General features: G+C 41.0%; 1 protein-coding gene across 6 annotated transcripts in view; it reads right to left on the bottom strand.

Moving 5' to 3' along the window:
- The window catches only part of MYO1B (myosin IB), a 169,237-nt gene that overhangs the window by 9,434 nt on the left and 131,976 nt on the right, over positions 1-27,827 (bottom strand). For 4 of the 6 annotated variants that reach the window (XM_037162933.2, XM_037162935.2, XM_053665160.1 and 1 more), the window contains exons 15-27: positions 27,197-27,259; positions 23,643-23,843; positions 21,883-22,109; positions 19,194-19,394; positions 17,477-17,570; positions 16,519-16,668; positions 12,857-12,925; positions 11,126-11,212; positions 10,762-10,848; positions 8,910-8,996; positions 5,750-5,824; positions 3,542-3,676; positions 1,696-1,802 (exon numbers count right to left, since the gene is read on the bottom strand). In XM_037162933.2, the coding sequence (XP_037018828.1) occupies positions 1,696-1,802; positions 3,542-3,676; positions 5,750-5,824; positions 8,910-8,996; positions 10,762-10,848; positions 11,126-11,212; positions 12,857-12,925; positions 16,519-16,668; positions 17,477-17,570; positions 19,194-19,394; positions 21,883-22,109; positions 23,643-23,843; positions 27,197-27,259 (1,583 nt within the window). The remainder of the gene's footprint in view (positions 1-1,695; positions 1,803-3,541; positions 3,677-5,749; positions 5,825-8,909; positions 8,997-10,761; positions 10,849-11,125; positions 11,213-12,856; positions 12,926-16,518; positions 16,669-17,476; positions 17,571-19,193; positions 19,395-21,882; positions 22,110-23,642; positions 23,844-27,196; positions 27,260-27,827) is intronic. The other 2 variants (XM_037162936.2, XM_037162937.2) reach the window with 2 other exon arrangements.

Genomic DNA, 27,827 nt, shown 5'->3' with positions numbered 1-27,827 from the left:
GGGCACTCTCGGGCTCCTTCAAAGACACACACACACACCAGAAGCACAAAAACAAAACAACCCCCCCCCCCCGCAGCTTCATTTTGAGTTGTGAAGTATATAACTTTAAATGCTTGTGTGGCGGGTGGAGGACAGGGTAAGAAAAATCCATGTAGGTGGTCAGAGCTTCCCAGCTCCCAGGACAGAAAGCCCCCCCACCACCACCCAGGGGCCGGGCCTCACCCGGTGGTGGGACGGTAAATTACTCCTCTTGGGGTGGCTGCAGGGTGAGCGTGCCATGGGTCCTCCAAACTGATGAATGCCCCACCCCCAAACACTTGGCTTGGTGTTAACATTTTTTGTTGTTGTTCATATTCAAATGTGTTTTTAATAATAGAAAGTGCTAAGAGCCTTTGAATTGATTTCTTCAAAAATGCATTTTTCTCCCTCTAGTGTCTCAATAGTCATCCACTGGGGATGTTAGTTAAGGTTACTTTACATGTTAAAAATATACAAAGGAAAGGTTAAATAAAATTCGTTTCCAGAGAAAGCACACAGACAAAGCTCCTGTGTGAACATGCTGTGCAGAGCAGGCACTCTGGGCGACTTCGGACTCAGACGCTGTGTGAAATACCACCTTAAGCATCCAAATCAGCTGACCAAGGAGGCTGTGTCTTAAAATATTTAAGCCCAATGAATCCGGCAGCTTATGTTCTTCTAATCCTTTAAAAGGAAGAGGTTTCAAATGTGTGTTGAAGACAGAGAATATAAACTCACCATATGTAATAACGTGAATATACTTAGCATATAATGCATTTTTATTTCTAGGCCATTCTTTGGAAGAAACTAAAAGTTGTTATGAATTTGGCCTGAAATTGTACAATCTACTTTTTTTTTTATAAATCCCAGATGAAAAAGGGTAAGAATTCTGCGGGGGAAATGATGAACTTGGGTGTTGTAAGAATCTTCGGACAGCCTTTACCAGGGACTTGACCTGGCAAACTTGTAACTGGGACTGCCTCTCCTACTGAAGATTTGGTGTCTACGGGAAAGGAGCTGAATTGGTGTACAGACGGCCAACATCGCGCCCAGTGAGTGAGCGGACCAATGGCCTCCACAGACCAGGGCTCCAGCAATGCTGGCAAATTGATATGCTGGCTCGCTCTGCATTTATCTTAAAAATGAGGTTCTGACCCAGTTTATTAAGTAAAGTAGGAAGACTGATTACAGTATATGGCCAATAGGAGTTGGGCCAGTCTCAGAAACCTATGGAAAACTGACAGGAATTTACAATGTAAATTTATCTTAAGTTGGTTAGGTGTTCTGCAAAGTGAAAGGTCACCGGCTCTATTCCCAGTCTGGGCACGTGCCTGGGTTGTGGGTTTGGTCCTGGTGGGGGAGTGTACGAGAGGCAACTGATCGATGGTTTTCTCACACATTGATGTTTCTTTCTATGTCTTTCTCCCTCTCTTACCCTCTCTAAAATATACATAAATAAAGTGCTTTTTAAAAATGACTTCTAATTATTTAGTGAAGTGTTCGAGCTAATGCCAATGGAATAAGCCAACAATGGAAACCACTGCTCCAAAGTGTTTATGGTATTTAGATCCAGTTGGTCACAAAATAATTCATAGAATTAAAAATCTCTCACGTATTACTGAAATCAAACTCCACTTGAAAAGACTGACTTTTATGAATAAAGCAAAGCCATAATACCTAGATGGATATAAAGCCTTCTTGTCTTTGAAGAGTTCACTGGCTTCTAGTTTCTCTTCATAAATAAGTTTCTTCTGGTCTGTGAATTGGTCCCTGTATTTTTTACACTGTGAATAGGAAAAAAAGAAGAAAAAGTAAGACATCGCTTATATACATAAATCATCACTCATTCTTATATAGAATAGCCAATTTAATAGCAGCAAGAGTAAATGTGTATGAAATATTCATTTAAAAGGCCGAAAGTGTCTGCTCTCTGTTGGTTTTATTGCTTTTAGGGTCCTGCCAGCATGGGCCTTGCTGGGAGCACCGCTCCCTCTCACCAGGAGGTCAGCCCGGACACCCCTGGGTCCTGAGGCTGTCACGCTGCACAGATTCACAGAGAGGACAACATCAGACAGCACAAACCAGTGCACACACCCGCCACATTTACACACACAGGCAGTCACCTGACATAGAAGCTTCACAAAGCAATACTCATCCTTTCTACATGTTGTGTATCCTATTTTTTCTATTTTATTAAAAATGTAGGTAGTAATGTACTAAATTGATTTCATAACCCACAAATATCCTATGACCTATAGTTTGAAAAACACTGTTCCAAATCCCCCACTTCTTCAGATGAAAAAGAAATCTCCTCTTCACCTGAATTGAGATTTCACGAAAAGGAGAGAGGGAGGAGCAGGGCTAGGGTTTCTTAGATGAATTCTTAGAAGTCAGTTACAGGTGTAACTGTATAAAGGAAGTTTGGCATGGCTGCCCACACATCCCTCTCCATCTCCACCCCCATCCACGGGAGAGAAGGGTCAGAGTCGGAGCCAGGGGAGAGCAGAGGCAGAGCTGGACCCGGCATGCGCAGCCCTGTCGTTATTTCTGAAAGGCTTTCTATGCCAGACTCCAACCACCTCACACTGACATGCTGGTGAATCTCTCCAAACTGACTCACTAAGTCAGGGACTGGAACTCCAAACCCAGGTCCACATGCTGTGCTGGTAACAATCATTGCAGGACTCAGTGATGATGTCACTCTGTTCCTACGTGGTTCTGGTAAGGAACCACCCACCTCACTCCACAGGAAAGTTTCCCAAAAGATGTACCCACCAATCATTCTTTCACACAATACAGGCCTTTGATCGAATGATCTTATCATATCTGATACCTGTATATTTTTAATTTAGGATTTCATTTACCAACTAAGTCACTGAAATAAAGTCAACATCTCCATAAGTGCCCCATGGACACCACAGCAGGCGACACCTGAATTACCTGTTATACTCTCATGCACAAGTAGGGGAGCCAAAATAGAAGGCAACATCAAGTAGATTTTCAGCTTCCCTTTAATTCAGACAGAGGGAAGATTTTAAGCTCTTTATGTATTTGAGGGGACTTTGAAGTTCTAAGCCATCAAAATATTTGTTCACAGGTATGTCTGTAGTCAAGAAATCTTATAAAAGTAAGTTCATATGTTGATAATTTACAGGATTTAACTATATCATGTGAAACTGTTCCAATTTTATTATTTCTATCTCCTACAGTATCATTCCTTTAGAAAGGGTGAAAAAACAAAATCTGAAGTACTTGCCAGCAAGTGGTACCTGAAAGGGAAAGACAATGTGGTCACCACACCCCTTCCCAACCACGAACCAGAGGAAACCAGGGACCCGTGGCTGCCCTGGGGTTTCTCACAGAAAGCCAAGTACAGTCTGTGACTCAAAAATACCCGAGTCCTCAAATCGTTCTCCTCCAGGCTAGAGGTAGAGTATGATAAAACCCCACTTCTATAGAACACTTCTCAAACATTCAGAACACAGGATAAGGCTCCCAGAAATGGAGCAAGACATTTTTTTACCCTCCACAAGTGGAAAATCCTTTTTAGTTCTTTATGAGTAGAATCCAAAAACAGGTAAGGTCTTGAGGGCCAATTCTTGTCTATCGGTGATAAGGATGGCATCTTAGTTTTCATTTCTAAGAAGTACTTCTGCACCTGCAGTGGGGTTGACAGAAAATACCGGATGGGTCAAATGTCAGAAAACTCATGATCTTCCACAAACCAGAAGCAAACGAAGCAGTGTTTAGTGGGATTCAGTGAGTTTTGGTCTGTAAGATTTTGAAACTCCTCCGGAAAGTCTCTATTCCACGCCTTATACTGGTTGTGGGAATCTGAACTCCACCAAATGGCTTAAGACAAAAGAAAAACACGAACACTAACACTTTTTAAAAAAGATTTTACTTATTTATTTTTAGACAGAGGGGAAGGGGGGGAGAAGGAGAGGAAGAGAGACATCAATGTGTGGTTGCGTCTTGTGCACCCTGCACTGGGGACCTGGCCCACAACCGAGGCATGTGCCCTGACTGGGAATTGAACTGGTGACCCTTTGGTTTGCAGGCCAGCAGTCCATCCACTGAGCCATACTGGCCAGGGCTCTAATACTAATATTAGTATGAATACTAACACCAGCTAATGCTAGAGAGCTGTACTAGTCATATGTGGCTATCTGTATTTAAATGTTAAGTAATTAAAATTAAGTAAAATAAAAAATCCAGTTCATCAGTCATATGCATTTCAAGTGCTCAAGAGCCCCCTATGTGGTAGTGGCTGTTCTACTGCACCACAAAGACATAAAACATTTTCATCATTCCAGAAAGTCCTATCGGCCAGCACTGCCTCCACAGTACGTAAGTACTTAACTGTGAGAGCTTCATATCATTATCCCATTTTAATCCTTACAACAACCCCACAAGCTTAGTGCAATTATCCCCATTTCACAGACAATGGAATGAGGTTCACAGGAGCTAAGGGGTTCACTCAAGTCACAGATCTAAGCGGCAGAGCAAGCTGCCTCCAGAGTGTACACTATTCAGCACTACATACACTTCTCTGAAAGGCGGCAGCAGGGATTTTAGAACTCATTCTGGCAGACCAGCACAGCCTCGCTCTCCTTCTCCCCACTACCCACTCGTTTGTCAGCCTTGCTCTGAGGCAGCACAGGGCAGGTTAGTGGGGCAAGACCTTAGTGTTCCCCAAACTGCCTTGTTGAGATGCTAACCCCCAATGGGACTGCATGAGGAGATGGGGCCTTTGGGAGGTCATTTAGTTTAGATGAGGTTGGAAGGGTGGAGCTCCCATGATGGGGTCAGTGCCCTTACTAAGAAAAAGGCTGTCAGATGATTTCTCAAAAGAGACCTTACAGGCAAGAAGGGGCTGGAAAGAAGTATTCCAAGTCATGAAATGATGCAAGGACCTACATCCAAGATTGCTCTATCCAGCAAAGCTTTCATTTAGAATGGAAGGACAGATAAAGTGCTTCTCAGATAAGGTCAAGTTAAAGGAGTTCACATCACCAAGCCCTTACTATGTGAAATGTTAAAGGGACTATCTAAGAAAAAGAAGATAAAAAAGATGAACAGTGAAAGGACAGCAAACTCACAGTTATTAACAACCACACCTAAAACAAAAGCAAACTAAGCAGACATCTAGAACGGGAGCAGAGCCACGGAAATGGAAATCACAGGGAGGGTTAGCAACAGGGGAGTGGGAGAAGGAGAAGGGGGTAGAAGGTACAGAAAATAAGTAGCACAGACGGTGGGTAGAAAATAGACGGGGGAGGGCAAGAGTAGTGTGGGAAATGTAGAAGCTAAAGAACTTAAGACACATGGACATGAACTAAAGTGGGGAATGTGGGTGGGAGGGGGTGTGCAGGGTGGAGGGGAATGAAGGGGGGAAATGGGACAACTGTAATGGCATAATCAATACAATATATTATTAAAGAAAAAAAAAGGCAGTTAAGAGTTGCTTCATGGTCCCCCAAACTATGTTCTCTCTGTCCAATAAAAGTATTTTATTTTAAAAAAAAGAACATTTTATTAATTATATATGGGCCACAAATACCTCTTTCTGATATAATTCTGACTGAATTTGAAGGGAGATGATGAAATCACAATCTCGCAGTGTCAGCTATGACTTAATTGCTGTCAAATAAGTCACACATTATCGCGTTGGTGCTGTTACTAATTAATCCAATAATGCTAACAAGCCACATATAAAATGTAAACTTACAATTCTCTGAATCGTAAACTCATAAATTTTCTTCCCAGCATTGGCTCTGAAGAATTTCCTGTACTCCCTGCGGACCTTTAAGAAGAAGCAGAACACGGGGTTAGCATGAGGCCCGTGGATCACACACGGATGACACACCTCCATTAAAAATGAAAATGTGGGGACACGAACACTCCTAAGTGCCTCCCTGGATGCAGAAAACAACTGAACCGAACTGAGACTGAGGGTTTTAAGTCAAAGAACAAGACATTAAGAGATGTGAAGTGATAATACCAGCACATTTTGATACTTTAAATTCTTTCAACTAGTTTTTCAGAAACTCGATGATTTGGTGAGAAACACTCTACTGCAAACTTGTCAGTTCAAAATACACTTTAAAAAAAAGGACCTAAGGCAATTTTCACTTAAAAGGCCCGAAGGGCTGCATCGCAGTTTCCAAAAGCCTTGCCTGTGAGGATGGGACTTCAGCACTGTACAATGAGGACTGAATACTACTAAAATTAGATTTAATTAGAAGATCTGAACTACCATTGTCTTCCATCCAAGTGCATTGATTTTTCTCTCACCCCTACTCCTACCCATCTTGCTGCTGCACATGGTCACTGTACTTAACACCGTATTATAGCTTTAGTTCACCTCTTTCTTCCCGGCTACACTGTTATATTCACGTTGTATATGAATGTCTAACAAAATAACTGAGCAGAATGCTGAATGAGAGTTAAAATTTGAAACTGAGGGGAAAATACTTAAAATATTTATTATCATCCAGCTATAAATGAGAGCGTTAGAATTTAGCAAAATATTATCCTGCTTGAATAATTCAGACATTAAGTCTGAATTATTACCTTTTTCTTTTGTCTTCAGTTTTCTGGGTTTAACTGCATATGTTTAAAATATTCCTACACTAGCTAGGGGTGGTAAACTAGCAACCTACTAACCAAATGCAGTTTGGAGAAAACTATTTTATATGCATATTTTAAATTAAGAACTTCACACAGGAATTCAGATTGCAAATTTCTCCTAAAAATTTTTTAAGATCTAGCAACAGTGAGCCCAATCCCTGTATATCAAGGACGGAGGAGACTAGAAGAGAAATGCAAGCTCCAAACCGCATGAGGCCCCATTGCTCTAATCCACCTTCCATCTGCTACTTCTCTCACCCATGTGGCCTGCCTGGTCCCCCTGGGCATTTGAGCACTAGACCCATTCTCTACACTGGCATATTATTGAGGGTTAAGCATTTTCCCATACACCATACAAGCAGCCCTTCCTTTTATTTGTATTCTATGTTACTGATTATCACTTGTCCTTTAGCCATGGAGTTGTTAAGATTCATAACCATTTCAAATCTCAAACTTACAAGGTTAGAAGAAAAATGGCACCTGTTAATTGGCTCCTGCTATTATAACGCATAGAAAAGCAGAGAATTTAAAGTTAGAGCGAGGTTTCATGAAAACATATCCTTAGAAATACGCCAGACGCCAATGGAACTGAGCTCACTGCAACCTGCTTCTCCGTGGTCGCAGGACGGGCCCTTTCTCCTGCCATAACAGCTACGCACAGGAAGAGCCTGGTGACACCCCGCTGACATACAGAACAGGCTCCACTCATGGATCCCGGGGGTCCAAAAAGGGTCCACTGAACTAATAAATTCCACAAGAATCAAGTAATTCAAAAGGGCAAGACCATGGCTCATGACCAACATAATTCTTTATAGTGAAAAGTATAAAATTATTATACTCTGGGACCTCAAAGAAACTTAACTACATAATAATAGTAACATTAAAATACTTCTGTGGGAAGTAACATTAAAATACTTCTGTGGGAAACTGAAACAATATTTTTAAAAAGGCAGTTATGTCCAGTGACTCCCAGCTGACGTCAGCTAAAACAGCATTCACCTGCAAACTGAGATTAGTTTCTAGGTCGCTGGCACATACTCCTAATATGAAAGTATTTTTGAAGTGGTATGCAGTTAGTTAAATCCAGAAAACTGAAGAGAAATATGATGTTCCTGGTAGAAATCAATACACAGTAAAAATCCTGACTAATGCTATTTGTTCCTTTCCTTATGAAAATTAGAATGCAAATTAGAATGTGTGAATAAAATGGGGGAAAAGTCCTTAGTTTGGTTTTTTAAGAGGTAGCTATAGAATTTGTTTGGAACTCTTGAAATAGCACATCTTAAATTCATGTTTAAGTTCCTTATTTACTTTACAAATCACTTGATAGATATTCAACATCATCAAAAACATTAATTTACTAAAAGTTTCTATGCTAAACTTCCAGGGAAAGAATGCAGCTAATTCAAAGCACAGTTTATGGATGCTGCCAATGCTGTTCATATCCAAAGTCTGGATACTATTCAAGTATTTAGAAAAATAGGAATTGTTATAATATTAAATTAAAAGTAACTAAGGGGAATAAGGTTAAAAAGAAACCTAATTATCCCCCAAAAGACAGTGTGGATGGATCCCTGCGGTGAGGAGTTGTTGAATATTAGGAAGACAAAATCTTTGTGTCTAAAGGTTTTCCGGAGCTCACTTCTCTTAAATTATGTGCATCCTTTTACCTAAAGTCGCAAGCGCCACTTTGAAATAAATGAGAAGCCATGTGAATGTACAGTTACCTGAATGATCCCCTGCTGGTCTTACTCATCAAAATCTGTTCACATTTAAGCAAAATTTTTTGGTTCCTAAGCTGAACAATTAGAATGATGGTCAGTCTAAAGAAAGCTCTGCTCCAGCAGCCAATGGGAGAGCAGAACAGGTCGATAAAAGGAAACAAAAGCCTGACATCCCTGGCTGGTCATTGCAGACGGTGGGTCAGCTGTTAACTCAACTATGGTCATTCTGTCTCATGAATGAAAAAAACACTTCACCATCCTAAAGATAACATAGAACAGAACTTGAATAACAAAATGTCTTTAATAAAATATGCTACATTGCTATTACTTTAAACCTATTACTTAAAGAAATATATACAATAAGAAAATACTAGTGTACCAGTTTGTTTTTAAAAAGAAACAAAATTAGGCAAGATGCCATTGTCAAAGACTGTGCAGACCATCAGCAAGCAAAACCAATTGTTTCCTCAGGGTTAGTAGGTGCTAGGCTTCATCGAGTTCACCCTGGACAGAAAGGAGGGATGGAAGAAGTACCTTCAGTCCAAGCCAGTAAGCCCAAATGACAGCAACTGCATGCTTACGCCTAGCCTCCTCCTTCAAGCGTTTCAATTCCCTTCGAGCCTAGAATGTTTTAGATGGTGAATCAAAGAGACAGCCCAATGCAGACAGCACAATGACCAGAAAAAGACACCCCACCACACAGACGAGCCAATTTATGAATAAGGATTTCAGCATGACAGAGGAGCATTGCACAATCATTTAAACCCGAAGCATCAGTGGCAGGCTGGTGCAGTCCCTGGCGTTTTTAGTGTGCTGAGACTGGTCCAGAGAAGGGCAATCCGTGTGAGTGCTCCTCTGCCCCTTGCTTCCATTCTTTGCCTTTCTCACCCCTTCCTCCCTCCCTCATCAAAGCTTTGGAACTATGAGTGGCTCCTAATAATTCCGGCAGACTTCCCTTTGCTGCCAGCACGACGGTGGGGTGGAGGGGTGGGTGGGGAGGGACTACAGAGGAATTCCTGACTTCATTCATTTGGATGTACAAAAAGACATCCCTTGTGAACAACCATTTCAAAAACTGGAAGGAATACAGGTTACTCCTCTGAAGTTCAAACAAAAACACAAAATTCAGAATTCTTTCCAGATAGGAAATTGGAAGTAGAGTGTACCAAAATTCAGTATTAGCAAAGGCCCCAAATAGGGAAATACACTGAAGTGAGATAAAAAAATGAAATAACTTGTGGCTTTCAAAATTAATCTTAGGGAAAAATTCATCTGAGGCATGCTACTTTAGAAGACAGGAATAATCAGGCATTGATTTTTCCATTACTTGGTAGCACAGACTGGAAATGAGGTCACCAGTGCATAAACCCCAGGGTTAACTGTCTAAGTGTCCCCAAGCCTCTGCTGGGACACTGTCCCCCTGTCTGCCAAAGGGCCTCGTTTCTTCTTCACTGATTTTCAAAGAAAAAGACAAAGGAACTCTGGTGAGGTTTTGGCAAATTAAGATCTTTATGCAGACAAATGTTATCTCTTCTCATTTTTCTCACAGGATGGGCTTATAATGCTGACAAGGTGAACTCAAAAACCTGGGACTGTGTCGTAAGTGTTTATAACTGGAATACACATTTTTAGCTGGGATGACCTTTGGTTTTCAAAGGAACAAAAACATCTGAAACTCTTGGTCCCTTGGGGTATGTGAAATGTTCACAGAGCCCACGACTCTGCCTGGGGATTAGTGAGAGCATTTCATGAGGCCTTTGTTTCAGTGAAGCAAACAGCTGACGCTGAAATTCCTGGGATTCTTCAGTGGCATTTAGAGCTAGCTTTGCATGAACATAGTTTTCTGTTAAATCACAGTTGACAATTCTTTCCACACATAATATTTTGCTTATCATAATCAATAGCTGCCACAGTGAGCCTAAAAAAACTGTTTCATTTATGGATTAATATTTTTTAAGGCATGCGTTCAAACCGTTTCTGTCATCAACAGTTGCAGGAGCCCCATGGAGCCCCAAATCTGCACACTCCCAACATGCGCCCCACCCTCAAACACCTCTAGAAAACGTCCATCCAGTACATGTCAGGGCAGAGGACAAAGGAAAAAAGGAAAAACTAAAACATGCATGCTCTTTGAGAACTTTTTTAGAAGACAGTAACTATACTAGTACCTCATTAGCAAGCTATTAGTCTTTTTTGCCTGTTCATGCTGAAGCTTCCTACCGTGCACTAACGCCACTGACATCTCCAGGTTTATTAAATCCAGCTGTGAGGACATGCACCGCCGAGAGCCACTGTTAAGTGCAGTCATTCATTTCCTCGAGTGCTAGCACTACGGAGGGGTTACTGCAGATTCCAGGAAGGAGTGATCGGATGTGCGTTCAAGTACCTTAGATCCAAGCCAGTAAGCCCAAATAACTGCGATAGCATGTTTATTCCTAGCCTCCTCCTTCAGCCGCCTCAGCTCCCTTCGCGCCTGTGATGCATTTGAAAAGGAGTTACGGGAGAGTTTAAGGCAGGGAAGGTTACTGCTGCTTTTCAATGGAGAAAGAAGAAGAGAGACACCGCTCACCATCAAATAGTAAACACGAAAGCGTGTGCCACCACCCACACCAACATGTCGGGGAGAGTGAGAGGCAAATGCGTGCTCAGTAGCGTAAGCCAGTGAAACATTTTCTGCCCCCAAGAGAGGGTCCCTGGTTTCCCGTGTTACTTGCAACCCCCCGCCTTCCTGGGTGCCGTCTGCGGCCTACCTGGGTCCCGTGCCAATACGCCGCAATGGTGGTGGCCGCTTCCTCACAGCGCTTTTGGTGCTTCAGCTCCCGCAGGATTTTTCGGGCCTAAGATACAGAATCACCCCCAAAATGTGAAATTAACAAAAAAGTGGAATCTATAGTGATTTGAAAAAAAAAATATCTGAACAGAGAGTCATGATATGCATTCTCAAGTGAAAAATCATATCTTAGAGAAAGGCAAAGAGAAGTTATTTCTTAGCCCAAAACAGATAGTGTGAAGGCGGGAAGGGGAACCAGCCTGGCAGTGCAGCTCCCACCCACGTTGGGACAGCAGCCTCCAGGGCCTAATATCTGACCAAGAAAAACCTGACCACAGCAATAGACTTCTTCTGCTGCACATCAGACAGAAAAAGCAGTTCTCAGAATGAGGCTGGAGGATCTCCGATCATCCCCCAAAATCTGTTTGATCACTTTTATTATTGTTGGCTGAGGATATAACTGTAGCTGTATTGTTCATTCAAGAGATATTTGAAAATTTGCTCAAATAAAATTCTCATGAGTCCACAACCAGTGGTTTCCTTTTAGTCACGGCTGGACAAGTGATTCTGGGGAGGCCAGGAGAACACCCGGTTTGGAGTGAACTCTGGGACCCGCCTCTGAAGTTACTGGACTAGGGACCCAGACCCAGGACTCAGTAATTAGGTCCAAGAAGCCTCTGCAGGCAGCAACTGCACTTACTCCACATGCTCGGATTTGTATTTTGGCATTTGCTGGGGGATGACTACCAAGCCCTCGGGCTGCCCACGGGCCTAGACAAAGGTCAGCTGATCGCACTGAACTCCTGGCCCAGGGCTCTACCCTCTGAACGGAGCAGCTCTGGATTCAGACCACTCCACTAGAGTGGCCAGAACAGGCCCTCAATGGTCTTTGACCCAGAATAGGGGTCAGTAAACTTTTTCTGCCAAAGGCCAGATAAGAATTTTTGGCTTTGCAGATCACGTGTTCTCTGTCACAACTAATCAACTCTGCTGCTGCCGTGCTAAACTGGCCACCAACAAGATATAAAATAAATGAGTGTGATTGTGCAGCCATAAAACATTACGTGTATGAACTTTGTATTTCATATATGCACACATTTATTGAAGTCCGTATTCATATAATTTTTATGTGCCTTGCTTAACAATGCTTAAAAAGTATAAAAACCAGTCATTCTTAGCCTTGAAAACAACAGGTAGATTAAATCTGGCCCGTGGGCTGTAGTTTGCTGACCTCCAAACCAAGCCTTGCCAGAAAGGACCCACAGGTAACCCACTGTGACGCTGCAGTAGAATGGCCAGGGCCCAGGAACCGCTGACCGTATGGTGCAGCCTGAAAGATGATTACCAGGAAGTGAGAGGAGGCGCTGGGCCGGGAGAGCTGAGGGCTGGCAGAGCTCACAGGTGTGGGGGCAACAGTGCGAGTCAGTCGTCTGGACTACAGCTTCCCTCACACACTGGGCAAGAGGCTATTGAAATCATGTACAGAATTATTTCAAGGACTTCCTGCTCAGAGAACAAAGCTCTTGAAAAGAAAGTCAGTTAGAAGGAAGCAGACAAGACATGGTCCACAATATTTATTCTTTCCACCTGAGACTGTTTACAGAGGAGGCAGGAGACCAGGAGCTCCTCGCTGCAGGGGGAACCTAAAGACGTCGTCCTTTGTGAAGAACCCGAAAACCCCAAATAAATAAGGCTCATCTTGTAAACTCACCTTCCACCCCCGGATGTAGGACTGAATCACCAAAGCAGAACTCTTTATCTGTCGATACCTCTTTTGTTGCTGTAGGATGAAAAGGAAGACGTTAGCCGTTCTATTGACATATCTGAAACACATACAGGGGCAGGCAAAAGTAGGTTTACAGTTGTGAGTACAGAAACACAGTCTGTTCTTGTATTATTATTGATTAATTATTGTATTATTTATTTGCATTGCAACTGTAAATCTATTTTTGCCCACTCTATATACTGCAAGGATTGGGAAAGAGTATTTTGCTCACTTAGTGCAATTAAAGCATCTTGATCACCACTATTCCTCCCAGAAAGCAGTATGGAAAGACACCAAAATATCAAACAATTCAAAATCATCACATTCACACATTGTTTCATTGCACTTTGTTTAAATGCTCTTCACAGACACTGCATTTTCATCAACATGGAGGCAAGACCCTCCACCAGCAAAAAGATTAGGACTAGCTGAAGGCTCAGCTGATGGGTGGCAAGTTTTAGCAATGAAGTATTTCCTAATCAAGGTATATACATTTTTAGACATAATGCTACTGCATTATTAATAGACTATAGTGTAGTATAAGCATAACTTTGTATGCACTGGGAAACCAACTCACTTTATTGCAATATTGGCTTCATTGTGGCACTTTGGAACCGACCCTGCAATATCCCTGAGGTGTGCCTGTGTGGTTAATCCAAAGTATGCTTTAAGGATGCTAAGTGTAATAAAATAATTTCTAAATGGCTCAGGACCCACCATCATTAACATCTCTGTTTTCTATTACACTGTTATACAGTAACAGGTCCAGTACACAGCCCAGGCTCCGTCAATGCACACTGAACGAACGCAATGAGTTTCTGCATCTGTTTGTGCAAACATCCCTGGTTCCTTTTAGGTTTTCTGCTTTCACTCTGCCTCAAGCTGGGAAACCAACTAGGAAATTTAAGTAAATGTCTATCAAATTTAAGTAAATGTCTACTCTGTATAAAGCCCTTTAACAGAATAACCATGAGGATATAAACATGAATCTGACCCCACTCCTGCATTCAAGGGCTTGCAGTGGACACAAGGCAGCAGTGAAAACTGTGGTGTCCTGGGAGAGACACAGATGTCTGGGGGTTATTTCCAGGTGGGGAGGCTTAAAGACCCAGGAAGGCTCCAGGCCAAGCACTGTTTCAACAAACTCAATGCCCAGGGGCCTTTCTAACTTCGATGGCTGATGCCTCAGAAGAGTGGAAGCTGCTGGAACCCATCTCAAGAAAAGTGAGTTCTTACTGTACAGTGTAGAACATTCATGGGAACATGGGCATGTGCCATGAAATTTCACAGCTTTTTAACATACTAAAGTCATGCTGTGACTCCTTCAGTTTGGAAATGCTAGACAGCTCAGCTCCCTTTTCCTGAGGGGGAAGAGACTCTAAGCTACATTTTGAAAGAGCAGAGGTCGTGGGGGTGATACTATCAGCACATCAGAACAACAGGGATGCCAGAGAGAAGAGCAAGAGAACCTTGAACGAGTTACTGCTTTCTATGGACCTCAGTCTCGTCTGTCAAATGAGGAGCTAGAAAATCTCTAAGACTCCTCCCTGAATAATATTCCATGGCTGTAGGACAAATTACACCTATAACATCTCACTAACACTCCTGACATCCATTTGGTACTCCCATGGTTTTTTAAAAATTCCTAAATGGCTTGAAAATAACTTTATCTCACTTTAAAAATCATGGAACTTCAAGGAACTATGAAATATCACCAAATATGGATTTTAAAAGAATCAGTAACTAAAAATGGGCTTTTAGGACATCTTTGAGTTATCTGGCTGAGGAAAAATATGAAGTCACTCACTGGCTTAGATAACAAGGTAGTTAACTGGTCAAGGCATTTAGTTCAAATTCTGAAACAGATATAGCACTACAGGAAAATTAGTACTTTCTCTAAAAATTGAGCTACTATTTTTCATTCTACAAATTAATATTGCTTGTAACTCTCACCATCATGAATTAATGATACATATGGTGACTCCTCCCCCCCCCACCCTGCCCCAGAGATACAAAAGCTCTATATGCAAACAGCACTTGTTACTGTTGGTTCTTTGCTTTGGCTGTTTCTTCTCATCCTTCAGATGAAATGGCCCCTTTCAGCAGGTCATCCTTGACCCATCCTCCCTACAGTTACATCCTGGATACCCATTACCCTTTATCTTAGTCTGCTATTTCCTTCTTAGCACTCTTACCACAATTTGTAATCACTGAAATTATTTGTTTGCTTAAATGCATCTATCCCTCATTAAATATAAACCATGGCAGGTCAGAAATTAGGTTGTCTTGTTCACCTTGCTATGACCAGAGCCCGCGGAATAAGTGTTTCAAAGTGACTGCAGAATTCAAGATAGATGAATTCAGTACACTTCCAAATTGGGTGTTCTTCATCATCTCAAAATAAGAAATGATACAAAGAGTTCCTTGAAGCCTGGTTACTTATTGGTCTCCCTTTCTCAGGTAAAGTGAAAACAGTGTCATGAACCTGCAGGAGAGCCAGGTGCCACTGCCACATGCAGCCGCTCGTGGTGACCATGGTTCTCTGTGCCTTTGCAGAATACATATGAATGAATCTGTCACTAACATGGCCAGATAGGTGTACACCTTAACACTTGTTATGTTGGTTATACTCTTTTAACTAGAGGAAACAATTTTAAAGACACACTTTTAAAAAGCTCAAGCAAATTTTCTTTTGCTTCATCATTTAAGAAGCTCATTAGTTTCTGAAACTGGGAAATAATATACTAAAATGTATTACATGAGCATAGGTCAACGTAAATTATGTCCTGATTATACACTGCCTTATACCAAAATTTCTCTATGGCTGAAAAAGAGGAAGGATAACCCTAGAGGAGATTTGACTGCAAATTTCATTCATTTCCCCACTTATCCTCTAGTGAAAAAGCAGAATGGGAAAGCATTTGGAAAGATTCCTTTTGTTGAGGACGCAACCCAAGTTCAAGTTAGCCTAGAGACAGCCCTTCAGGATGCACTCACACCTGCGGTGTAACTCCAACAAAGCATCTACCAATATAATCAAATGAGAAAAGAAATTCTAAGAAGGAATTTCAAATGAATTAAGGAGACTTACTTTATTATTCAGTCTTTTCCCACAGTTAATAGGGCCAAATATCTGAAGACTAAAGGAAATTCAACCTTTTAGACAAATCCCAAACTCTACTAAAATGTGGGCTTAGCTTTCTGGAATTAAAGCCATTTTCAGTGTTGCTACAATAAACGGAGAACAAGCCTTTATTTTGAAAAACTGACCCTACCACACTGTCAAAGGGTGAGAGGACCTGGCCTCTTTTCATCTGATGACTAAATTCAAGATGCTGACTTCTCACTGCACTTATGTCGGTGGAAGGCAGTGTGACACACTGAACTTGAGCTCTGAAGATGAAGTGCATTCAAACCCCACCTCTGCCACTTAGTTGCTGTGTAACTGTGGGCTCATGCCTTAGTCTTCTCATCTTTAAAAAGGATCTATAAGAGCACTCATTGTGGTGGTTGGAAGAATGAAGTATATAAAAATGACATACACAGTAAGTGCCTATCGAATAAGTGCGAGCACTGCTAGTACAGGTTAGCTGCTCAGGGGGACTTACAGCGTATCTCCTGTACCAGGCAGCAATCACGATTTGGCTTTTCCTCATCAGCAGGAAGTGTGTGCGGCACTTCCACCCCCGGTAGATCTTCTGAATGAGAGTGGCCAGGTCCTCAAGCCTCTGTTTCCTCAGGTCTTCTAATTTGAATAACTGAAAAAAAAAATAGATGGGTTTATAAAAATCCACCAAACACTCATGGAATGTAAGAGTATCTCAGGAGGTAAGAGGTGGTGGTGTTGGAGTCAGCCACATTGAGAAAAAATATGAACAACTGTCCTTATCATCTGTTACATGGATAATAGCCCATAGGAAACTATTTGGATGTATTCATGCAAAATTCACAACTTGGAGTCTGGTCAGTCAGCATTTTGACGAATCAGAGAAAGTGAATCAGCTTAGGTTTATCTTCACACGACCAATGAGCATGCTATTATTAATGAGAAAAAAGAAGCTGGCAAACTTTCTCTGAGACAATTTAAACACTTTCCAAATTTTCTCTAAATTTTCAAATTACAAATTATATCTCATTCTAGTCTATTCATTTATATAAAAAAAACTCCCTTGGAGTTCTATTAAATAGAACTTTTTTCTTTTGAACTTCAAAAAATTTGAATTTGAGTTTCTTCATGTACTTCTAAAACAATAGGGTCGCCTGTCCTTAAGTTACAAAAACAGACTGAGTTCACTGCCAATTCCTATAGAGATATTTTTGTTGTTTTATGAACTTTATGATTTCTTTCTTGTACAACCTATTGGATCAAGGACTTGACATTTCATCAAAAACACACATTCCTCCGTGACCTCTCACTTGTCCATTCTCTTGGACATTTACAAATGAATTGGAGATTGTGGCATTCCTGGATGCATTTTGGATAAGGTTCTAAAGTTAAACATCCTTAAATAACTTGCGTATGTGATTATAACATAAGTTGAGAGTGTAAAGGTTTTGATTACGTACTGTTCTTGGGTTTCGGATGAATATCTTCGATCTACCAAAGGAATACTCTTCCACAGGAATCTCTAATTCATTAAACAGAACCTCCACACCAGCCCTACAAAAACCAGTAAGAACAATGAGTTTTCTGAGTTACAAAATTAGTTTATCTTAAATCATGACATCAGATTCTTAGTGGTACAAAAAACTAGTTTCATTTCCAAGAATAATTGCTCTTTGAGTAAGCATCCTTCTATCAAATGATTAAGACAGAGTTCCACAAATCAGACCAAAGCCAGTAAATGCTAAAAAATGCAAATTTGCATTCAGAACTCCATCTCCTAAGAAAAAGTGGTATCAAAGCCAATTTCTTGGTTTCATTAGCAGAGGCAATACTTGTATCAAATGTACCCATAACAGTGGACCGACATGGGCCAGGGATGTGTGAGAAACTCAGATCCATTCTGAACTTACTCAGGTAATTCTTAAAGACATTTGAAACACTGCTTCTGCCTATCGGTGTGTGAACAAAGCCCGAGAGATGGTACTAAGGGCGACCCTGGTGGCCCGCACTTGGCTCTGATCTCTCTGTCCTGGACCCGGGTTTCAACATCAGTCTTTGAAACTCAGCTCCACCCCACCTACCTGGGGACCAAGTGTCATTCAGGAATCAAATACCTGTTTTGTCTATTAGGATACACATTGACCAATATATCCTAGAAATTAGTAGTGGGAACTGAAACAGTACCAAGATCCCACATTACTCGGGTACTAAATTACACAGCAGAGACCACACCCTATGCTGGAGTTTATCTTCTTGTAATACAGGTGGGTGTCTAACACTGCTGATGTTCCTGGGGAAGGCCGGGTCCAGTGAGAATGTAAAGGCAACACTAGTATAGAGAAATGACAGTCCCCAAGTTCCTGCCTGGGCCTGGCTCACTGGCCTCCCTGGAGGAGTCAGGAGAGTGTTTACAGCACACAGAAAAGCGACAAATTCTCTGACTGGTAAAAGCAGAAGAAAGGTCACTACATAGGCAAGGCCTGCTCTCTCTTCTGCAGCAACCCACCCACCGGCACACAGGTTCTCTCTGCATGTGGACAGCTGCAGCGGCTGCCCCAGGGAATGGCCTGCAAAGGCGCGGCGCTCTGTCTGGGACCAGGTGGAGCAGTGCAATTCGGGGCAGGTGAGCTGAAGGCCATGGGGCCCCAGGTTCTACCATATTCTCCAGTCCAGCTTTGCCAGCAATAACACTGACATTCTGTGGACCATATCTGCTCCTGTACTGACTTCTCAAGTGTTGCAGACCTGGGTAGAAAGTGGGACCCTCACCACCACCAAGACTCTCTCTGGGGTTAATTCCCCCGAGAGGGGGGACTGGGAAGCTGAGAGAAAGGCAAAGAGCTGAGAGCAGTGATCCAACACGCCTCTCTAACGGTACCCTTTTATGATTCTATACAAGCATACTTAACAATTATCAATCCCTGCTATCTTACCATAGCATATTTTTAAAACTATTGACATAAAACTTTCAAATGTGGATCTGATGAGCTCTGTTTTGACCTTGAAAAAAACTGAGACTTCTATAATTAAGAATTAGCACAAAATAGTGCCCTAATGGAAGAGCGTGCAAAACATCCAACTTTTCACAGAATGGTTTTGCCTAAGAGCATAGGACAAAAACATGTTATTTGTATGCTTTAAAACTGCATGATTAAATACGATCCATGAATTTCTTACCTTGCCGGTCCTTTCCAATGGGGCCATGTTTGTTTGCAAAGCATTTTGTATCTTTCCAGGCAAGGCTCATAGGCCTGCCGGAAGGCGTAGCCAGCCCTGCGCACTCGGACGTTCTCCAGCAGGCCCAGGTACCTGATCTGATGGCAGACGAGGGCCTCGTTGAAGATGTGGGCTGCTTTTTTGTCATTCGGTTTGATACACCTAAACGGTAACAAAGATTTCAGGTTCTAAACTCTCCTGCCAATAACCATCTGTCCATGTTTCACAAAGTATCATACGTAATTATTTCATGGTGGGATAATCATTTATGTTTCTTGGGGAACCTAGTCATTTCTTTTGGAATTATTTCAAATCATTTTACCAAAAACCAAAAATTAACATATTACAAGACACAGCAATAAAAAATAAACCCTAATACAGTGACATGGATGAGCATCCCTGACCTTTTGTTGAGTGAAAGAAATCTGACATAAAAGGATATGTATTTTATGATTCCATTTCTATGAAGTTCAAGCAAAACTATCTGAAGTTCAAACAACATTTACTCCATGACTAGAAATCAGTGCTGCCGTTACCTTTGGGGTGGGATAAGACTGGAGACTGTCAGGGAAGGGGCAGAGGGGAACCTTCTGGGATAATGGAAATATTTTATTCTTTGGTTTGGGTGGGTTATACAGGTATATACACATGTAAAAATTCGACAAATTGTACAATTAAAATTCATGCTCTTTACCATATTTTATGCATGTGTGTATCTCAATGAAAAGATTAAAAACATGGTCGTCTCTAGACTCCTGTATTTCCTTCTTTTTTAACGGGGCACTTTGCTGCCCAAGGAAAGACTACATTTCCCAGACTAATTTTCTTAGTGCATGTGGCCATTTGACCAAAAATCTGTCCACTAGGATCAGAGTGGAAATAATGTGTGCCACTTCTGGGTCTGCCCTTAATAGGAAGGACTTGTTCTCCCGTCCCTCTGCTAAATGCTAGCTGGGAATGTAGACATGGTGAAGGGCCACCTCGGACCACGTGGCTGAGGAAACACCCTGGGAAGTTCACAGTCACAGACAGAAGCAGCTGATCTATAAGCCCTAGAGTCCTTCTACACAGAAGTTATTTCAGAAATAAATGCCAGTCTTGGATCTTGCTGCAGCAATCTCTGTATTCTAATTGATACATTGACAGACATTTATGGTTATATCAAATAAACTCCGCACACATATATAACATGTGCACAATTAAATCCTGCCTGGTGTTTTTTGTGCTTTACCTTTTACATTTATAAAAATAATTCCTACTCTGTCTTAAGGATAGACAAACAGATCAACGGAACAGATGAGTGAGTTTGGATCTCGACTCCTGCACATATATTCAGTTGATTTTTAATAAAGTCCTTTAAGGCAAATGAATGAAAAAATAAGAGATTTTTTTACTTTTCAATACAAAGTACCAGAGCAACAGGATATCAATATGTAAAAATATAGACTTCAGTATGAAATCTGAAACTCTAAAGATGCTAGAAAAAATATAATATATTCACAACCCTGGAGTTTATTAAGATATTTTAGAAACACATTAAAACCACTAAAAGGAAAGGGGAATGAAGGAACTTCCTGGGGTAACAAAATATTGTCTTGACCTAGATGGTGGTTACCAAACTATATACAATGGTGAAAAAATAACTGAGCCATTAACCTAGGATCTGTACATATCACTTCATGTAAATCATACTTAAATAAAATAGCATTTAAAAAAATTTTAAAGTAACATCTACTCAATTAAGAAAACCAGAAAAGAAACTGATCGTAAGTTTCCTGGTTATCTTTTACTGAAACTACACTTCTTACCTAACTAATATGTTGTAACCTGATCATAATCAAAGCAAGGGATTTTGCCTATTTACATTTGTTACTAATATATTAGGTAAACAAGCTAAACACAAAAATGTTCTCCACGGTCGTCTCCTTGTGGCTGACTTTTCCAGGACAACAGTAAAAGGGATGTACGGGTGTCCGTGTGCTGTATGAAATCTGACCCGGCGAACACACACCTTCTGTTACCTAGTTCACCAAATACACATATAGTAACTCTATTCTCAGTTGGTCTTTACTGAACTCGAGATCTGAGATGCCCCAGAAGCAGGAAAAGGAGACTAGATGCTTTTTAAGAGCTATTTCTATTGCTCTGAGAAAAATTCAGGTTGTTTTAAAAATCAGTACTTCTTCTAGGCCTGTAACAGTCACAGGAAAAAACGCAGCACGCATTTCCTAGCACCAGAGTTACACTAAAAAGCCCCACTTGCTTTAATGCTGTAAGTTAATATTAAAAAAAAAATTGAAATGAGTGCAACAAAAGTTTATACAAAACCCTAACCAAAAAGTGTTGATGTTTTGTTTCTAACTTATTAAAAATATTTTAATATATTTAAATAACTTACTTCAAAAATACAGAAAGTTGAGAACCCCCTGCCAACAACCCAATTTCATTAAGTGTCTATTCCTATCCCCTACTGCACTCCCCCCGCTTTTAAAATTCGTTCTTTGGGAGGGGGAAGGGGCACTGTATTATTTGATCCACAAGTACTGTAGTTACCCTCTGTCTGGGCTACATTCTAAGCAAACAGGAAAATGACCTTCCTTGCGAGAGCCTTCACATTTGAACTGCCAGGAAATTCCTGTGCCAGAAATACCTAATGTAGTTGGGATTCTTGGTCTGCAGGTTTTTCATCAGTGTGGCCACGGAGGCCTTGAACTGTGAGCCCGCTGTAGGGGGCCTCTTCAGGTTGATCTTGGCAGGGTTCCCTTCAGGAAACAAAGACTTGATGAGGGTATGGCCGGCCTTCCACATGGCTTGGGACAGGTCTCGATAGAGGAGGTCATTGTTTTTGTCGACAAATCCTTCCACCTGGTACAGCACCTAAGAGCAACAACTGAGACTCAGCAACTGACACACTGAGGGACAGAACATCAAACAACTGTGAAGAACATTCCAAGGCCATCTACATTGCAGTCTCTTCTTTTTCTACCAAATCCCCAACACATTAGTCACACTCTAATACCGAATTAGCCTCCAAGTTTAAATTCGTCTACATCACAGAGGAGTTCAAAATAAATTCTATCACCATTCAGGATCTGCAAGAATAAACTCCAAAAATGTTATGATAACATTTTCAAAGGATTTCCTCCCTCCCTCTCTCCCTCCCTCCCTTTTCATTCTTTCTTCTTTTTCTGGTGTTTGGGCAAATTTTTGAGGTTTTACTTTTTAGGAGAGAGGGTGCAAAATATCAGCATATGGTTTCCTCTTGTGCATCCCCTGCTGGGAACTGGCCTGCAACCTAGGCATGTGTCCTGACTGGGAATCGAACCGCAATCCTTTGGTTCGCAGGTCCCTGATCAATCCACCGAGCTATGCCGGCCAAGGCAAGGTTTTACTTTTATTTTTCAGTTCACATGTGCCAATTCTAGTGTGTTTAGAAGTAGATGGTAAGAAATAAAGTAGAGATAGCACTAAATTTTCACAGACATCTCAAGCCAGCAGCAAAATTGACTAGAAAATACCTTTTAACAACACAGGCTAATGAAGAAAATAAAGTAACAAGTTTCAATATTTTGAAATTATACATAAGTCAGATACTATATACTTTATTTTTACTAAATATAAATACATAAGAATTTTGTAACCTTTGAAGTTTGCAAAAGTGCTTTATAATAAAGGAGGCATAACTGCAATCAATAATCCTTTAAGATTCTAAAAATTAAATGTATTGTCAAAACTGCTTTTAACATTATATTTATATATAAAACATAAAATCCCAAATATTAAGCAAATGAATATGTATTTTCAAAGTATTTATCCCAGTGTTGTTTCAAAATCTGTTTTTTTTTTTTTTTTTGCTAAATGGTTTGTGCTTTTAAAACCTTATTATAAGTCTGCAGAGACTCTTAATTTTTACTGGCAAATCTTCTTTATTAGTGTTGATAGCTGTTTTTTATAGGATAGTTTAGAGCTTGAAAATAATAAAATCAATTTTTAAAATACATTCAAACTGATTAAGTTCACTGGCTTTCCTTTCAGCTATGAGCTTTAATAAGATATTGCTCAATGCAGTCCAGATTTTATTTCAATTGAACCTTTACTGATTTTACTATTAAAAATTTTTTTAATTTTTCAATTAGTTGACATTCAATATTATATTAATTTCAGGTGTACAGCATAGTGGTTAGACATCTACATAACTCAGGAAGTGATCTCCCACTAAGTCTAGCACCCATCTGACACCACATGTAGTTACTACAATGCTATTGACTACACTCCCTTGATTTCTACCATTTTAACTGCTCATTTTATCCTCACAAGTTGGCAATGGTCAAAATGTCAACTCTGAAGCACAGTCTCCTCAAGGGAGTAAACGCAGAACTGAGTGAGCGGGTGCTCGCGGCAACCCCGTACCTTGCCAGCATAATGCTGAATTCTGAAGCAGCTGTGAGGCAGGGACGTGTCATTGAGAAAGCGAGAGCACTTGCTCATCCTGCTCTCAAAGTGCTGGTGGGTGGCGCAGACTTGGTTCAGCTTTTCTAAGAAGGTCTCGTCGGTGACCGTGCCAGGCCGCAAGCACTCCTCGTCCAGCATGGCCAGGATTCCGTTTGTGTTCTGAGAGAAAGGAAATAAAAAAGGTTTCCTTCCTTCCTCACTGCATTGTGTTAACAATTAGTCCTGATTATACCATCAAACACAATCAACTTAGCCACAAGAAAATTCCATTCACTTATAACAAAAAGCAGAGAAACAAAACAAATAACAAATGTCACAGAAGTCTTCCCTCTTCCCAAGTGTCCCAGGTGGGTGCGTGCATGCATGTGTGTGTGACAGTGCATCAGCCTCACCCCGTCCCCACACTGCTCCCCCCACAGAAGAGGACTTAGGAGTAACCTAAGTCCTTAGGAGGACTTAGGAGCCACTGTCATTGACTAATGACTGAAATTCATACTGTTAGAAAATGCAAATTAGACCTCAAAGACTTGAAAACAAAGATGAAAGTCAGAAACCAATGTCAATATAGTCTCTATAACATGTGGTCATAAATCAGAAAGCATGGTCTTTTAAGGCCATTGTTTGATTCATAGTTCAAGAAGGTAATTGGTGTCAGATGTTCCCAAATGGTCCATGTGTTCAAAACAAAGTTTACTTTCTAGGAAAAAAATGTGAGTTCCGATGCTGCTTTTAACAACCGATGCAATCAAGCTGTGTTTCAAGAATATCTGTTTAGAATAAAATTCTGCCTCCATATAAATTTTCAAAATGGATGTTAAACATGAGTGAGCATTTGTTGTGCTCTGTGATCACATTTATCCCAAGAGTAGTCAGCCCAACTAAGCTGAACCAAAAATCAGGAATCTTCTACTTTGCTACATAAAGTCTGCTATTTCTTCCATATGTCCACACGTATCCACTCCAGGAGGACAATTCACTCCACTGAGCACTGATCCCACCCACTTCCGACAGGGGAAGTCCCCGCTGCTCTCCCCTTCTCCTCACAAGGCCATAACATCCTCTGACCAGCATTTATTCAATCCATACAAAACCCCAGGGAGGTGTGGACTTTCAGGAATCAAGTGTGTTCATAACAGCATCAGCATAAACATTATTGTTAGGTGATACGGGAAGGAAATAGTTCCAGTTCATACCCAGGCTCCTACGTGAATTCGTAAGAGTTTCTTCCATCACATATGCAAGGGGAATTTTGGCTGAGAAAATCTAGTTAAATTAAGTGTACTACCACTGTTCTTCTCTGCCCTCCTTACACAAAAATAATCAAGTGACGTCATATTCGTGAGAAAAAAACGTGCTAGTCATGACTTCTAAAAGTTAAACTTCCCACAGCAAATTACCTCAGTCAAAATGTTACCAGAAAAAACTGTTCAGAAAAGTCTCCAGGTTTTCTGGATTTTAGAGTAAAGTTTTGAATTGCATAGAAGGATATTAGTATTCACATTCCACCATTGCTCAGATTTTCAAAACAAAGCTTACTTTTCAATTGAAAACTAGTGATGTTTTAGAATGCTGTTTTTAATGTTCAATTTAATCGAAGATATATCTTCCACAAATTACTGAGAAGAGAAATACTGGTGACTTACACAATTTCTGAAAGGACTTGTTAAAGGTGAATAGAAGTGATTGCTGGCCACTCAGAGGCCGCAGCTACACCCCCGAAACACAGCGCTCACCTACTGCTCACAGAGGAGACTGCAGGACAATAAATGTGATGGACTGTTTCAAACTACCTTGTTATCAAGCCCAGTATTGTTAGTAATCCTAAGCCTAAAACAAGAGTTTCCAGGTTTTCACAAACATATTGGTTTTCTGCAATCAATTCACTTACAATAAACGGCAGACTATAATGTAAAAACAAAAATCTTAGATTCAGAAAACTTACTAAAAATTACCCAGGAAATTTTCACACTCTGAGCCCTTTCCCATCCATACACACATATCTGAGTCACCCGAGAACCCCCACGGCCCGCGGCCACCTGCAAAGTCGCACACGCAACGACCCCTGCGTTCTCTGAGCTGCACTGGCTCTGCACCTGGACCACTCTCAGCGTCCTACTCAACTCAGCTCCTTAGCTGCTCTCTTCATCCTTCAAGAGCATGGGTTTTTTTTAATTTAATAAAAATTTTTCTAGTCTGACATATAAATGACATATAACATTAAATGTAAGGTGTACGATTTATCGATTTGATAACACAATACTGTCAATATGCTGCACATTACATCCTGGAACTTAATCCTCTTATAACTGGAAGTTTATGCCCTTTGACCCACACTCCCTATTTCCTCCCTAGGCCCTGGCAGTCCCACTGTTCTCTGTTTCTATGAGTTTTGCTTTTTAGATTCCAAGTATTGATAATATCATCAGTATTTCTGTCTTTCTCTCTCTGGCTTATCTCACTTAGCACAATGTCCTCAAGGTCTGGCCATGTTGTTGTAAATGGCAGGATTTCCTCCTTTCCTCACAGCTGAATAATATCCATATATTTATATCACGTCTTCTTTAACTTCTCATCTGTAGATGAAGACTTAGACTGTTTCCATATCTTGGCCGTTACAAATGCTGCTGCAGTGAACATGGAGTGCAGATATCTCTTCAAGATCCTGATTCCATTTCCTTTGGATATAAACCCAGAAGTGGCACTGCTGGATTGTATGATTGTTTTACTTCTGATTTTTTTTTGAGGAAATTCCAGTGTTTTCCATAGCAGCTGTACCAATTTACATTCCCAGCAACAGTGCACAGGGGTTCCCTTTTCTCTACATCCTCACTGAAAATTATCTTTTTGATAATAACCATGGAACAGTAGGTTAAGAAGTCGCTAGAGTTTTTGAAAGGAAATAGATATTTTGATTTGGCAAAAATCTTTATGGTTGAGCCGAGCCTCCCCTGACCAGTGTTCACATGTACCCAGGAGCCATGGACTGGACCTGGGCTCCAGAAACTCAAGAAAGGCTGGCATGTCTCAGGGTGTGGTGCGTGGCACCACGGTGTGTGAACATCATAAACAGGGTCTGTGATACGACACTGGGACGAGCGCAGCAGGGGTGTCAAACTCATTTTCAAGGGGGGCCACATCAGCTCCGCAGTGGCCTTTGAAGGGCTGAAATAACTTTAGGACTGTTTAACTGTAACTACTCCTTACCCATTAAGGAGCTGAAATTACATTTGGCCCCTTGAAGGCAACCATGAGGCTGATGCAGCCCTGAGGGAAAACGAGTTTGACACCTCTGGCACAGGGGATCCAGGCCAAGCACCAAAATGTCCAGCTGCCTACATGTGTGTGCAAGCCTTAGGGCTATAGTAATGTCTCCAGAACTGTAGTTCCCTGAAGAAAAGTGTTAAAGTAGTGAAAATACTACATAAAGTTTAATACGGAAAGCAGTGAGATCATTTGCACATAGTGAATTATATTACTAAGAAATTCTTTAGAAAACTGTACCTAATACTCACATTTTCTATTAGGTCACAAATGATGGCATTATTGAAGTAGTCAATGTGAGTCCATTCTATGTCCTAAAAAACAAAACAGAACAAAATCAGATTCCATAGAATGATGCTACGATGCTACCAGACATCAAATCAAATCACCTTTGCCCATCTTACTGTATGTATTTCACTTCCTTTCTGAACATTTCCTTCGTAAAATCAGTGCTACAAATATGTCATCTTCCAGTCCCCCTAACGTTCTAAGTGCAGAGTCCACTATGGACATGATCTGACTGAAATGAACACCCTTGACCTGTACTGAGACGGCCTCTCATTCCACTCTCCCATCTGTGGCGATTTCCCATGCACTTCCCTGGTCCTGAGCCAAACATTTACTCAACAGGCCCTTGGGTCAATATTACTTTGTGTATGTTTACAATGTTTATGAGGACATAAGTCAGAACTTGATCTCAAGAATCTAAGGCCTAGATTTTTCTGTTCTTAATTTGTAATCACAAGGAAAAAATTAATTTTAGAGTCAAGTCTAAAATGTTGTAGGGCAGTTAACTAGTTCACGTGTAAAAACAATTCAGTGCTAAGCCAAAATATTTTCAAACTAAGGAAAGACACAAGATCCCATGCTCTGGTTGGGATG

The sequence above is a fragment of the Artibeus jamaicensis genome, unplaced genomic scaffold (genome assembly GCF_021234435.1).
Source record: "Artibeus jamaicensis isolate MK-2021 breed Jamaican fruit bat unplaced genomic scaffold, CSHL_Jam_final contig_391, whole genome shotgun sequence".
Classification (NCBI taxonomy): domain Eukaryota; kingdom Metazoa; phylum Chordata; class Mammalia; order Chiroptera; family Phyllostomidae; genus Artibeus; species Artibeus jamaicensis.
The sequence above is the reverse complement of the archived record's forward strand: the minus strand, read 5'-3'. Positions and strand labels throughout refer to the sequence as shown.